At 52.5% G+C, this 12,838-nt stretch overlaps 1 protein-coding gene and 1 long non-coding RNA gene across 7 annotated transcripts in view; one reads left to right on the top strand and one right to left on the bottom strand.

Moving 5' to 3' along the window:
• Positions 136-7,901, bottom strand: NFKB2 (nuclear factor kappa B subunit 2). 6 transcript variants are annotated; one of them, XM_021072741.1, is made up of 23 exons: positions 7,780-7,901; positions 6,424-6,521; positions 6,086-6,170; positions 5,938-5,978; positions 5,601-5,699; positions 5,365-5,516; positions 4,999-5,105; positions 4,742-4,900; positions 4,352-4,456; positions 4,138-4,223; positions 3,921-4,059; positions 3,552-3,680; positions 3,214-3,423; positions 2,992-3,133; positions 2,492-2,606; positions 2,186-2,399; positions 1,862-2,031; positions 1,634-1,736; positions 1,355-1,506; positions 1,153-1,222; positions 745-917; positions 525-636; positions 136-423 (listed from the first exon to the last, which is right to left on the bottom strand). In XM_021072741.1, exons 2-23 carry the CDS (start codon positions 6,442-6,444, stop codon positions 299-301), a joined length of 2,709 nt encoding a protein of 902 aa, XP_020928400.1. In that variant the 5' UTR covers positions 6,445-6,521; positions 7,780-7,901; the 3' UTR covers positions 136-298. The 6 variants fall into 6 exon arrangements, with proteins under 6 accessions (XP_020928400.1, XP_020928402.1, XP_020928403.1 ...); XM_021072743.1 differs by having other exon boundaries at positions 136-420; XM_021072744.1 differs by having other exon boundaries at positions 6,086-6,167.
• LOC106506113 overlaps positions 6,882-12,838 on the top strand; it is a 29,257-nt gene continuing 23,300 nt past the window's right edge. Inside the window, exon 1 of the long non-coding RNA XR_001301171.2 lies at positions 6,882-7,404. This is a non-coding gene — a long non-coding RNA (uncharacterized LOC106506113). The remainder of the gene's footprint in view (positions 7,405-12,838) is intronic.

The following is a 12,838-nucleotide window of genomic DNA, read 5'->3' as shown; positions in this document are numbered from 1 at the left end:
CCCTGCCCTTTGTATAGCCTCCACCTCCATTAAAACTGCTCTAGACTTGCTGGCTGGGCCTCCTCCTCTCTCCAGTGCCTGGCTTGAGGCCAGGATAGGCGTTTGGTTCCCGGGGATGAGAGTCACACCAGGGGCTGCTGTAAGTTGGGGAGGGAGCCAGGCCCCCTCCCTTTCCCATGAGAATCTTTTATTTGCCCCAGTGGAGGAGGGGTGGGCATGGGGTGTTAAATAAGAACTGGAAAAGGTGGGGACGCTGTACAGAGGAGCCCAGGAAAGGGGCTAGTGGGTGGGTGGCAGTTCAGTGCACCTGAGGCTGGGGGTGCCCATGGCAGAGCCCTCCTGGTGGCTCAGGGGGTGGGCCCAGCTTCTCTGCTTCCTGTTCCACCGACTGGCTTCCATATGCACTGTCCTCCTTCACCTCTGCTGAGGGAGTGGACACGGACAAGGGCATGGGGGGAAGAGTCAAGGCCTCAGTACCTCCCCCCTTCCAGGCCCAGATCCACCTTCCAGGAGGGACCCTTTACCTGTGCTAGGCAGCTTCTCTCGTGTCTCAGGACCCCTCAGCAGCCTCACTCCCTCCTCCAGGCCCATGTCAGACAGGGCATCCAGCAAGCCCGCCAAATCCCCACCAGCCAGCTGAGAAGGAAGAGGCGTGAGACCAGAGTTATAGTTAGGGTGTGGGGTCCCCAAGGAAGCACCAGGATCTGGGCTGGGAAGGGGAGTCAGGGACGGGTGCCCACTGACCTTGTAACTGCGCAGGAGGCTGCCGCTGGGTGAGGCTGTCTTTCGATATGTGTCCACCAGACTGCGCAGCCCCAGCCGTTCTGCCAGCTCTGCCCAGCTGCCCTGGGCTCCTGGCCTGTCTAGCAGATGCTCCAGGTTCTGTAGAACTGTATCCTCAAGTGGCATCTCTGGACCTAAGGGGGACACACACATAAACACGTTAGTTACCCCAAGGGATGGGCACAAACACAGATACCTGGATACTGTCTTTCTCTTGTGGTAACCTGACAGACAAGGCAGGCAGGGCCACTGGGGCCCATGGATGGAGGACGGGGATGGAGAAGGGGAGACCTCCTTCCGCAGTCCTAAAGGAGAAGAGACCTCTGTAAGCAGGGGTCTGGGGTCTGGCAGTGGGTGGGGAGATCTCACCTGCAGGGCTAGGCGGGGTCAGCGGGGGCGCCATGGTGTCCTGAGCAGCATTTAGCAGCAAGGTCTTCACCTGGGGAAGACAGCCTCAGCCTTGACTACCTCCCATCACAGTACTTTAAGCCCAGGTACCAGATACTCAGGATCCCATCTATAAGCCCAGATGCCCCATTCCCTGGTACTTTTGGTTCCATGCTGGCCTCACCTTGCTGCTGCGAGTGAGGTCAAGAGGTGTGTGGCCCCGGAAGCTGCCTTTGGTGTCCCTCTCAGGGCCCTCGGAATCTGAGTCACTACCAGAGGTTGGGGGCGAAGGCAGTGGGCACAGGGGCTCCTCGTTCTCTGCATGGATGTCGGCACCTGGGGTGAGAGGCAGTCATGGGCAGTTTCAAGAGAAGTCCACATTAAGGACTGCAAACTGGGGAGAATGAGGCACCCCTTTTCTTCCCCCCATCCCTGTTCGTATGCCCTTGATGGTGAGACTAACCAGCCTTCAGAAGGAGGCGGGTGAGGGTCGGGGATCCCAGTCCAGCTGCCAGGTGTAGGGGTGTGTTTCCCGCAAAGGTGCGGGCATTGACGTTGGCACGGAGCTGTGGAGTGCAAGGGAGTGGTTGATCACAGCACCGACTGACTGGCTTCTCCTCCCCCCATACCTTCACCACCATGGTCTCTCCATAACCTTTGGCCCCACACCTTTCATAATCCTCAGTCCCACCTTGGTGACTAGATGGGTGACCAACCCCAGCTCCTCCATCTCTGTGGCTAGATGCAAGGCTGTTCGGCCCCCCTGCCGCTCTGCAGCTTCCACTTCAGCCCCGTTGTCCACTAGCAGATCCAGGCATTCAGGGCTTCGGGCACGGACAGCCAGGTGTACTGGGTACAGTCCTAGTGACATAGGATACTTAAGTTTGCAGCTGTGTCCCCAATGTGGCCACTGGGTCAGCCGACCTTGACACCGCATATCTGCTCTAGGCATTCACCAGGTACCCTCCCTGGCCTCCACCCCTGCTTGTTGGTCCAGATGAGGTAATGAACTCACCTTCGAAGTCCGGCATGTGCAACAGTTGGGGCATGGTGGGAACCCCACTCCGCAGCAGGGCGCGCAGCAGGTCTGGGGCGCTGGCACCTGCTCGAAGTGCCAGGTGCACTGCTGAATCTCCATGCCTATCCAGCAGTGCTGGGTCTGCACCCACCTGCAGCAGGAAGCTCACCACGCTCGTCTGCCCCGTGATGACTGCCAAGTGCAGGGGCGTCTGGGGAGGCAGGCAGAATGAGCCAGGCCTGCTCCTGGCCAAGCCCCACCTGACTTCCAACCCCTGCCCCCTAGCCACAAGATGTCCCTCACCTGGTGCAGGTGGTTGGTGAGGTTAACAACGCCAAGGTGTCGGGCATGGTAGATGACATGCGCTATCTGCTCAATGACGCTGGTCTGCCCGTGGATGATGGCCAAGTGCAGCGGCCTGGGGGTTGGGGAGTGAGACTCTGGCTAAGCAAGACGAGCCACTCAGTATCCTCCACTCTTAAAACCCACCACCACCATAGTCTTCCTCCTGGGCCAACCCAGCCGTCTCCAAGAGCATAGCTACATCTGAACTGAATCCATCTGAACACCTTTTGCGGTAAGTACGTACTATTACTGTGCCCCTTTAACAGTGGACAAAACTGAAGTCCTCTGTGCAGAAGTTAAGTATCTTGAACAGAACTAGTACATGCTGATGTCGGACTTGAAACGAAGTCTGTCCAACTCCCGAGCCCCGGTTTTTACAGGTCCCTTTCCCACCCCACCCCCCGCTTCCACCAGCGTGGATCCCGCCCGCCGTCCTGCCCACCGTCCCGCCCACCTACGTGTCTCCGTTCTCGTCCTGCGCCGTCAGCAGGTGGCGCTGTCCCGCCAGGAGCGCGCGGGCATCCGCCGTGACGCCGTAGTCGAGTAAGGCTCGGGCGCTGCGTTGCGCCAGGCTGAACAGGCGCGCGTTGTATTCCCGAGCTGGGGGTGACAAGGGGCGTGGGCGCGAGCTAGGTCCCCGCCCACAGCGTCCGAACTCCCCGAGATCCTCGAGGCCATACCTCGATGCAGAAGCTCCGGGGTCGGCTGCTCGCGCTGAGGGATCCCGCGGTGCGCGCTCGGCTCTGCGGCTTCCTCCCCAGCATCCACGTTAGGCGCCTCGGCGGCCATCTGCGCCCCGCCCCCGCCTCCCGGGTAGCAGCCCATTGGGGCCGCGCCGGACTGGTAGGGGCTGTAGGCCAGGGACGAGGGGAAGAAGCCGAGACTGCCTCCTGTGGACACAGGCAGGATGGTGGGGAGGGAGCACCAGAAAGACTCTTTCAGATCTCTGCCCCCACAACTTCCCTCCCCTTAACCCCTCCTCTCCTCCATCCCCCTTCCTGCCCCAGCGCCACCTCACCTCCTCCTCCAGCTCCTCCATAGCCCCCTGCCGAGCCCCCAGAGCCTCCACCCATGTGGGAGCCACCCCCAAAGGGCTGGGAGAAGGTGGGCAAGGCTTTCCTCCGTTTCCGCTGCACCTCTTCCTTGTCTGGGAGCAGAGGGAAATGAGATGTTAAAAACCTCAACTCACGCCCCGCCTCCAGGGCCCTGTCCCGCGTTTGGTAATGGCCTTTCCCCTAAAAGCCCTCAGGCTGGCTCTTGGGACCACCTCTTCCTGGGACCTTCCCTACTCCTGATTTGACTCAGGAGTCCCCTGATCTAGTTCTTGGGACCCTCCAGCCCATCCCCCATCCTCCAGCCCGCCCTGGGATCTTCAGCCCAGCTCCACCTTCCACCAGAGGATAATAGGTGAACTGTTTGGAGTCAGAGACATCCCCCCCACGCTTGCGTTTCAGTTGCAGGAACACGGTTACAGGACGCTCAATCTTCATCTTGTGATAGGGAGGCGTCCGAAACACAATGGCATACTGGGGGGAAGGAGGACATAAGTGTCAATGAGGCCTTGGCCTAGTTTGGGCCCAGGCCCAGCGCTGGCTCCAAGGTACCTGTTTATGAACATCTGTGGGAGAGAAGTCCCCAAAGGCCTGCCATCCATTCTCATCATCCTCGTAGAAGCGAACTTCAATGTCATCTACAAGGAAAATTGGAAGTTTGGCCACAGCTCCTAGTAAATCTCCAGGGCCATTTGCCCTGAATCTGTTCCAGTCCCCAAGCTTGACCCCCAGTGTCCCTAGCTCCCGGCGTGGGCTCCAGCCTCACCTTTCTGCACCTTGTCACAAAGCAGATAAACCTCATCTCCACCCCGCACAGAGCCAGCTGTCTTGTCCATTCGAGAAATCTTCAGGTTTGAGGCTCCAGGAGACTCTATGGAGGTGGGATATCAATTATGTGAGATGATATAATAGTCGTGGTCCCATTTATGGAGCCAGGTTGCTTTGTATCATTTGGACAATGCCAAGAAGTACAGGAAGTGCTAGTATCTTTGTTTACACAAGACAGAAACCATATTCAAGAGAGGGGAAATGATTTGCTCAGGATCACTCAGTTTATTCATGGTGGGGCCAAGTTCAAACCCAGGCCTATCCTACTCCACAGCTTGAGGCTGCCCTCCATACTCCCTCTGGCACCCTGGGTAGTCAGGATACTCACTGCTGTCATGGATGGGTTGGGAGATAACCGGCTTCAGGGGCAGAGAGAAGGAGCCGTCACTGGCTCGAAGGAAGGCAGAAAAGCGCAGCCGCACAATGCTCAAATCCATCACCTTCTTCAGCTCCTTAGCCTCCTGCTCCAGCTCCCGACGCTCAGCCTCTGGGTATTGGGCACACATGTGACCCCTGGACTCCTCCTCCTCCTCTACTCTTCCCTTCCATGACCACCTCCCTTGACTCCCTCCATCTCCCCCATACCTGTAAGGCCCTGAGGCCTGGAGCGAAGCCGCTGCCTCTGAAGTTTTTGTATCATAATCTCCATCATGTTCTTCTTGGTCACATGCAGGACACCCAAGTTATTAAATCTGGGTGGGGGAGGGAGGGAGTCAGAGGCCTTGCAGGCAGTTCTTTGCTCTTGAGGCACCCTCCCCACTGCCAGGACTCAGCTCAGCCCTACTTCTCTAGGAAGCTTTTCTAGTTTTTACTTGGGGCTTTGGGTTCTGGGGCCAGCTGCAGTCTCTCCCCTTGGTCAGACACTAAGCTCACAGAGGTGGGCCAGGGCCTAGGACTGGGACAAGCAATGAGGGGGCATGCCATTGGGAGCCAAGGGTATGGGGCACCTACTGGGCAGTCATGTCCTTGGGCCCCACAGACACTGCGCAGACCCCCAGCTCCGAGCACTGCTTGCCCACCAGGCTGTGGGCATGAGCACGAGGCGGGTCACTGTGTGTTACCAGGTCCACCTCGATCTTCGCTGGTCCCTCATAGTTACAGATCTGTGAGGGGTGAGGGCTGTCAGTAATGTTTATGGACATTGTCCACGAGTCACCCCTGCCCCCCCCAGCACCATCCAGGCTCACCTTGACAGTGGGATAAGTCTTCCGGCCCTTCTCACTAGAGGCACCTGGCAGTCCTCCATGGGAAGGGCCTTCGCAGCCATATCGGAATCGGAAGCCTCGCTGAAGGTGCCAGGGCAGAGTGACATTGTGACCATGAGGCCCCCAAACCCCCCTCCCCTGCTACCAGCCAGCAGTGACCATAATAATTGCATGTATCTATCCTGAATTCACAACCATACTGCTGTGATCAGCAGCAACCAACCACCTCAACCCAAGTGGGTCTGTGGTCACCATGGCCACCCAACTATCCCACTTGCCCCCAAAGCTGAAACCATTCCATGCCATCTCTTTCACTCACCTGCTTAGGCTGTTCCACGATCACCAGGTAGGGGCCATCAGCTGGGGACAGAGGGACTTTGTTGAGCCAGGACTTCTGAGTCCATTCCCAAGGCAGAGGGCACATGTTCCTCCCTCCAAGACAAGGGGAGGTCGGGGGACTTACTAACCTGTCTCTGGGGCCGGCTCCTTGGGCTCCACAATGGACGGGTTGAATTTGAAATCATCATATTCGATGATGCCAGGCAGACTCTGCTGTGGAGACAGACTGGGGTAGCATCTGATTCTGAGCCACTCTCGGGGCCCTCCAGCTCTCAGCTCTCCAAGCCCTCCATAATCACTCCTCCTCCCCAGGCCCATAAAAGAAAACTCCTATTGGAAGCAGTTTGCAGACAGAGGTAACTGACAGGCAGGCTGAGATAATCTAAGGACATTACAGGTGCAGGCAGACAAGCAGACAGGCACAGGGGGCAACCGGCCGGCTTTGGGGCCAGGCAAAGTGACTCACTGGGTCGTAGCAACTGTCCATGTCTCTGGGCTAGGCCCAGCTCTGTCCGGTGGCTCCGGCCGGCCGGGTGCTGTTTCCCCGGAGTTTCAGGCGCCCGCCTTAGGTGGGGAGGAGTGGAGGGGTTGGGAGAGAAAGATCAGGACGGGAGTTGGGGGGAAAGGGGGGGCCTGGATTTAGGGGAGGGTCTGATCTCCAGCCACCCGTCCGGGTGTGGCGGGCAAGATCCGGTGGAGGGCAAGATCCGGAGCTGGGCTGGGCCGGGGAAGGGCAGGAAAGTTAGAACAGCTTAGGAAAGTCCCGAAAATACCAGGGGGAGGCGGGGCCGGAGGGGGCGGGCCTGGAAATGACGCACTGGCCACGCCCCCGAGACGGGAGGGGCTCAAGGTCTCAGTTGGCTTGCTAGCGCCCGCAGCGTCTCCGCGAAGTCGAGGGGCTACCAGATGCTGGGAAGGTCCCGCGGGGCTGGGCACCCCTTCCTCCTCCCTCCAGGGCAGGCGCCGGGGACGGGAGGGTCTTTCAAAGCTGGGGGAGGCTCCTAGTACGGGGTCAGGTCCGCCTCCTTCCCTCCCCCGTCCTGGAGCAACCTTGGGATTTTCTACCCCGAGTGAGGCCACGGCTGAATCACCCTGGGGGCTTTTGGGGGGACATTCCTGCAGTAGGAAGGCCTACTCCCCGAAGGCCTGTAGGTGGGGGCTCTTCCCAGTGAGGGGCCCCGGGGCTCTGCCCGGATAACTGGTCTCTGGGGCCCTGGGGCGGGGGAAGGAAAGGGTCTCCTTGGGATGGGCTCCCCTGTTACCCCTCCCGAAAACATCTCAACAGCCGTTAATTCCCACACTGCACCTACTCTGGCTGCCTACGCCCTACGCCCCAGTCCCAAAGCCGTGTGTAATACATGTATGCATCTGCATCATAGGTGTACAAGTGTGTTTCGGCCCATGTGCTTGCGTGTTGTGTGTTCATGGCTTGAACATGCGTATACAGGTGAGTGTCCTTAAACTTCTCAGTGCGGAAACATCTGAGCATGTATGTAAGAGCACAGGTGAACACATCTTCGAGTTTGTGCGTGAAGGGTATGGGTCCAGGCACCTGTGCACGGTGTGCGTGTTTTGCGGGTCCTTGTGTGAGCGAGTCTGCATGGATAGTGCTGTGCACACGCCGGCATATGTGAAGGTGTAACAAACGGCCCGCCTGTCTTTATACAAGGACATCAGTGTGTATGCGTGTATCTTGATCGTGTGCGTGCTCTCTGTGAGTGTGCAGACGCCTCTCTTCAGCCCTTGGGCTCGGTCAGCTAAGGGTCCTCCTCCCGCCCTTCCCCGTGTCCTGCCACCCAGGGGTCTGAACCCGGCCACTCACCGCTGCGGCGGCTCAGGTTCCGGATTCTCTCCCGGCCCGACCCACCCCGGACGGGTCGCGACACCTTTCCAGCTACCAGGACTCCAGCCGGGAAAGCCCCTTTTCCGCCCCAGGAGGGGGGAATTCCCGTGACGTTTCCGTGCGTCACTCCCCATGCCGTTTTTCATTGGCTGAAAGTTTAACTCCGGACTCGAGTAACCAATCGCAAGTGACTCAGGCGCGCCCCTTAGAGGGGAAATATTTGCTCAGCGCGCGAAGCGAGAGTGAGGATGGCCCTCAATCAGGTGTGAGTTTTGTCCTAGGGACCAGCCTGCTGCGGGATCCGCTGACCCAGCGCCATTCCCCAGCCGAGGACCGCGGCTCCGGTCTCCTCTCTTACCCTGGCCTGTCCCAGCCGGCTGGCAGCCCCTGCTGCTACTCAGCTTATGTTGCATCTAATGCTTGGCCACCTCAGAAGCCGGGGAATCCCAAGGGGAAGCTGGAGGGACCCAGCCCTCTGGTCCCTCGCTTCGAGCGGGGGCCCCGCTGCCGGGAAGAGTTAGGGGAAGAGGAAGGAAGTTGATTTGCAGTTGGTGCCAGAGCGCCATCTGGTGGCCGCTCTGGAGCCTCGAGGAGACTCCGTAATCTCAGTCTTCCCTGGAAGAGGCAATCTGGACCTAAAACTTGTTCTATAAAGTTTTTTGTTTTTTGTTTTTTTTTTTTTTGCGGGGTGGGGGGCAAACTTTCAGACCTGATCAGGAGCTCCGCGTTGGGTAAGAGAAACGAGGTGTTTATCTGGGAGACTCAGGCCTTGTTCATCATTCACAGAGATTTGGAATATCAGAATAGAAAAGCCATCCAAAATTAGTTCAAACTTCGCCAGAGTAGAAAATTATCTTTTGTACTGTTTGCAGTGTCTGCTACTCCCTCCTCGTCCATCTTACTGCTTCCTCCCTCCCCCTTGATAACCACAGGTCTGATCTCTATGTCTGTGAGTCTGTTTTTGTTTTGTAGATATTTGCCATATTTTAGATTCCACGTAATTGATGTCATATGGTATTTGTCTTTCTCTTTCTGACTTACTTCACTTAGTATAAGAATTTCTAGTTGCATCCATGTTGCTGCAAATGGTATTATTTCGTTCTCTTTTATGGCTGAGTAGTATTTCATTGTATATATGCACCACATCTTAATCCATCCATGTCGATGGACACTTTGGTTGTTTCCACGTCTTGGCTATTGTGAATAGTACTGCAATGAACCTAGGGGTGCATGTATCTTTTATTTTTTTATATGCATGTATCTTTTTGAATGAAAACTTTGTCTGGATATATGTCCAGGAGTGGGATTGCTGGATCATATGGGAGTTCTGTATTTAGTTTTCTGAGGAACCTCCATACTGTTTTCCATAGTGGTTGTAACAATTTATATTCCTACCAAAGGTGTAGGAGGGTTCCCTTTTCTCCACATCACCTCCAGCATTTACTATTTGTAGACTTATTAATGATGGCCATTCTGACCGGTGTGAGGTGGTACCTCATTGTAGTTTTGATTTACATTTCTCTAATAATTAGCAATGTTGAGCATCTTTTCACATGCCTATTGAAAGACATCCATATGGCTTCTTTGGAGAAATGTCTGTTTAGGTCTTCTGCCCATTTTTCGATTGAGTTTGTTTTGTTTTGTTTTTTGTTATTGAATTGTATGAGCTGTTTGTATATTTTGAAAATTAAGCCATTGTCAATCACATCATTTGCAAATATTTTCTCCCATTCTATGGGTTGTTTTTTCATTTTGTTTATGGTTTCCTTTGCTGTGCAAAAGTTTGTAAGTTTGGTAAGGTCCTATTTCTTTATTTCTGCTTTTATTTCTACTGCCTGGGGATACTGACCTAAGAAAACATTGGTATGGTTTATGTCAGAGAATGTTGTACCTGTGGTCTCTTCTAGGTGTTTTGTGGTGACATGTCTTATGTTTAAGTCTTTTGTTTTTTCTTTTCTAGGGCCACACCTATGGCATATGGAGGTTCCCAGGCTAGGGGTGAAATCGGAGCTGTAGCCGCTGGCCTATGCCACAGCCACAGCAATGCTGGATCTAAGCCACATCTTCGACCTACACCACAGCTCACAGAAATGCCAGATCCTTAACCCACTGAGCAAGGCCAGGGATTGAACCTGTGTCCTCATGGATGCTAGACAGATTCATTTCCTCTGAGCCACGATGGGAACTCCTTATATTTATGTCTTCTTTTTTTTTTTTTTTTGGTTGTACCTGTGGTATCTGAAAGTTCCTGGGCGAAGGATTGAATCCACACCACAGCAGTGACCTGAGACACAAGGGAATTTCTTTAAGCCATTTTGAGTTTATTTTTGTGCATGGTATGAGGGTGTGTTCTAGTTTCATTGATTTACATGCAGCTGTACAACTTTCCCAGCACCACTTGCTGAAGAGACTGTCTTTTCCCCATTGTAAAGTCTTGCCTCCTTTGTCGAAGATTCATTGACCATTGGTGTCTGGGTTTATTTCTGGGCTCTATATTCCATTCTCTTGATCCATATGTCTGTCTTTGTACCAGTTCCACACTGTGTTGATTACTGTAGCTTTATTGTATTGTCTGAAGTCTGAAGGTTATGCCTCCTGTTTTGTTCTTTTTCTTCAGGGTAACTTTGACAATTCTGGGCCTTTTATGGTTCCACATAAATTTTAGGATTTTTTCATTCTATTTTTGTGAAAAATGTCATGGGTAATTTGATGGGGGTAGCATTAACTCCGTAGATTGCCTTGGGTTGTATGGCCATTTAACAATATTAATTCTTCCAATCCAAGAGCATGGGATATCTTTCCATTTCTTTGAATCATCTTCAATATACCTTATTAAACGTTTTGTACTCTCAGCATGTTAAGTCTTTCAACTCCTTGGTGAAGTTTATTCCTAAGTATTTTTTAAAATTTAAATTTAAATTAAATTTAATTTTTTTGGCCATGCCTACAGCATGTGGAAGTTACTGGGCTAGTGTTAAAACCCATGCCATAGCAGTGACTCGAGCTGCTGCAGTGACAACATTGGATCCTTAACCCACTGTGCCACAAGGGAACTCTTGGTTGAGTTTTTATTGTCATTTGCCTTAAGGTATATATATAGTTTTTGTCTTTTGTCTATTTAGAGCTGTACCCACAGCATCTGGAGGTTCAGGCTAGGGGTCAAATCAGAGCTACAGCTTCCGGCCTATGCCATAGCCACAGCCACAGCAACACTGGATCCAAGCTGTATCTGTGACCTACACCACACTCATGGCAATGCTGGATCCTTAACACACTGAGCGAAGATAGGAATCAAACACACATCCTCATGGATGCTAGTTGGGTTCGTTAACCACTAAGCCACGAAGGGAACTACCTCAAGATATTTTCAAGTTTCTTCTTTAATTTCATCATTGACCCATTGGTATTTTAGTAGCATCTTGTTTAGTCTTCATGTAAGTGTGTTTTTTTTTTCCCCTCATTTCTTTTTTCGTTTTTTTTTGGGGGGGGGCATGTCGATGGCATATGGAAGTTCCTGGGCCAGGGATTGAATCTGAGTCAGAGCTAGACTCTATGCCAGAGTTGTGGCAATGGCTGCAGCAATGTCATATCCTTAAGCCACTGTGCCACAGCAGAAACTCCTGTCATTTCTTTTTCTGTGGCTGAGTTCTAGTTTCATGCCTTTGTGGTCAGAAAAGAAACTTGAAATAATTTCTTTTTTTTTAAGTAATTCATTAAAAAATGAATTTTAAAAAAAATTATAGTTGATTTAAAATGTCCTGTCAATTTTTGCTATACAGCAAAGTGACCCAGTTTCTTTTTCTCATATTAACCTCCATCATGTTCCATCACAAGGGATTAGATATTGTTCCCTTTGCTATACAGAGGATCTCATTGCTTATCCACTCCAAATGCAATCATTTGCATCTACTAACCCCAAACTCCCAGTCCATCCCACTCCCTCCCTGTCCCCCTTGGCAATCACAAGTCTTTTCTCCATGTCCATGAGTTTATTTTCTGTGGATAGGTTCATTTGTGCCATTTATTAGATTCCAGATATAAATGATATCATATGGTATTTGTCTTCTGCCCATTTTTCAATTGGATTCCTTGTGTTTTTTTGTTTGTTTGTTTGTTTTTTGTCTTTTTGCCATTTCTTGGGCCACTCCTGCAGCATATGGAGGTTCCCAGGCTAGGGGTCGAATCGCAGCCATAGCTGCTGGCTTCCACCACAGCCACAGCAACGCCAGATCCGAGCCGCGTCTGTGACCTACACCACAGCTCACGGCAATGCCGGATCGTTAACCCACTGAGCAAGGGCAGGGATCGAACCTGCAACCTCGTGGTTCCCAATCAGATTCGTTAACCCCTGCGCCACCACGGGAACTCCTGGATTCCTTGTTTTTTTTTAACTATTGAGTTGTATTTGTTGTCTCTATATTTTGAAGATTAAGCACTTGCCAGTTGCATCATTTGAAACTATTTTCTCCCATTCCATAGGTTGTCTTTTTTTTTTTTTTTTTTTTTTACGGTTTCCTTTGCTGTGCAAAGGCTTGTAAGTTTGATTAGGGCCCCTTGGTTTATTTTTGTTTTTATTTCTATTGCTTTGGGAGACTGACCTAAGAAAACATTTGTATGGTTGATGTCCGAGAATGTTTTGCCTATGTTCTCTTCTAGGAGTTTAATGGTGTCTTGTCTTGTCTTATGTTTAAGTCTTTAAGCCATTTTGAGTTTATTTTTGTGCATGGTGTGAAAGTGTGTTCTAATTGTTAAAAATTTTTCTGTCCTTTTGCCATTTCTTGGGCCGCTCCCGCGGCATATGGAGGTTCCCAGGCTAGGGGTCGAATCGGAGCTGTAGCTGCCAGCCTACACCACAGCCACAGCAATGCTGGATCCTTAACCCACTGAGCAAGGGCAGGGATCGAACCCACAATCTCATGGTTCCTAGTCGGATTCGTTAACCACTGCGCCATGACGGGAACTCCGTGAAAGTGTGTTCTAGTTTCATTGATTTGCATGCAGCTGTCCAGTTTTTCCAGCACTACTTGCTGAAGAGACC

The sequence above is a fragment of the Sus scrofa genome, chromosome 14, assembly GCF_000003025.6.
Source record: "Sus scrofa isolate TJ Tabasco breed Duroc chromosome 14, Sscrofa11.1, whole genome shotgun sequence".
Lineage (NCBI taxonomy): Eukaryota > Metazoa > Chordata > Mammalia > Artiodactyla > Suidae > Sus > Sus scrofa.
Note: the sequence above shows the minus strand (reverse complement) of the source record. Positions and strands in the feature narration are given on the sequence as shown.

Coding starts and splice junctions, on each gene's coding strand:
- NFKB2 (XM_021072741.1), bottom strand. CDS start 6,444: ATGGACAGTTGCTACGACCCA. Junction 4,901..4,998: donor CAGGCCTCAGGGCCTTACAG/GTATGGGGGAGA, acceptor CCCAATACCCAG/AGGCTGAGCGTCGGGAGCTG. Junction 4,224..4,351: donor TTGTGACAAGGTGCAGAAAG/GTGAGGCTGGAG, acceptor TTTTCCTTGTAG/ATGACATTGAAGTTCGCTTC.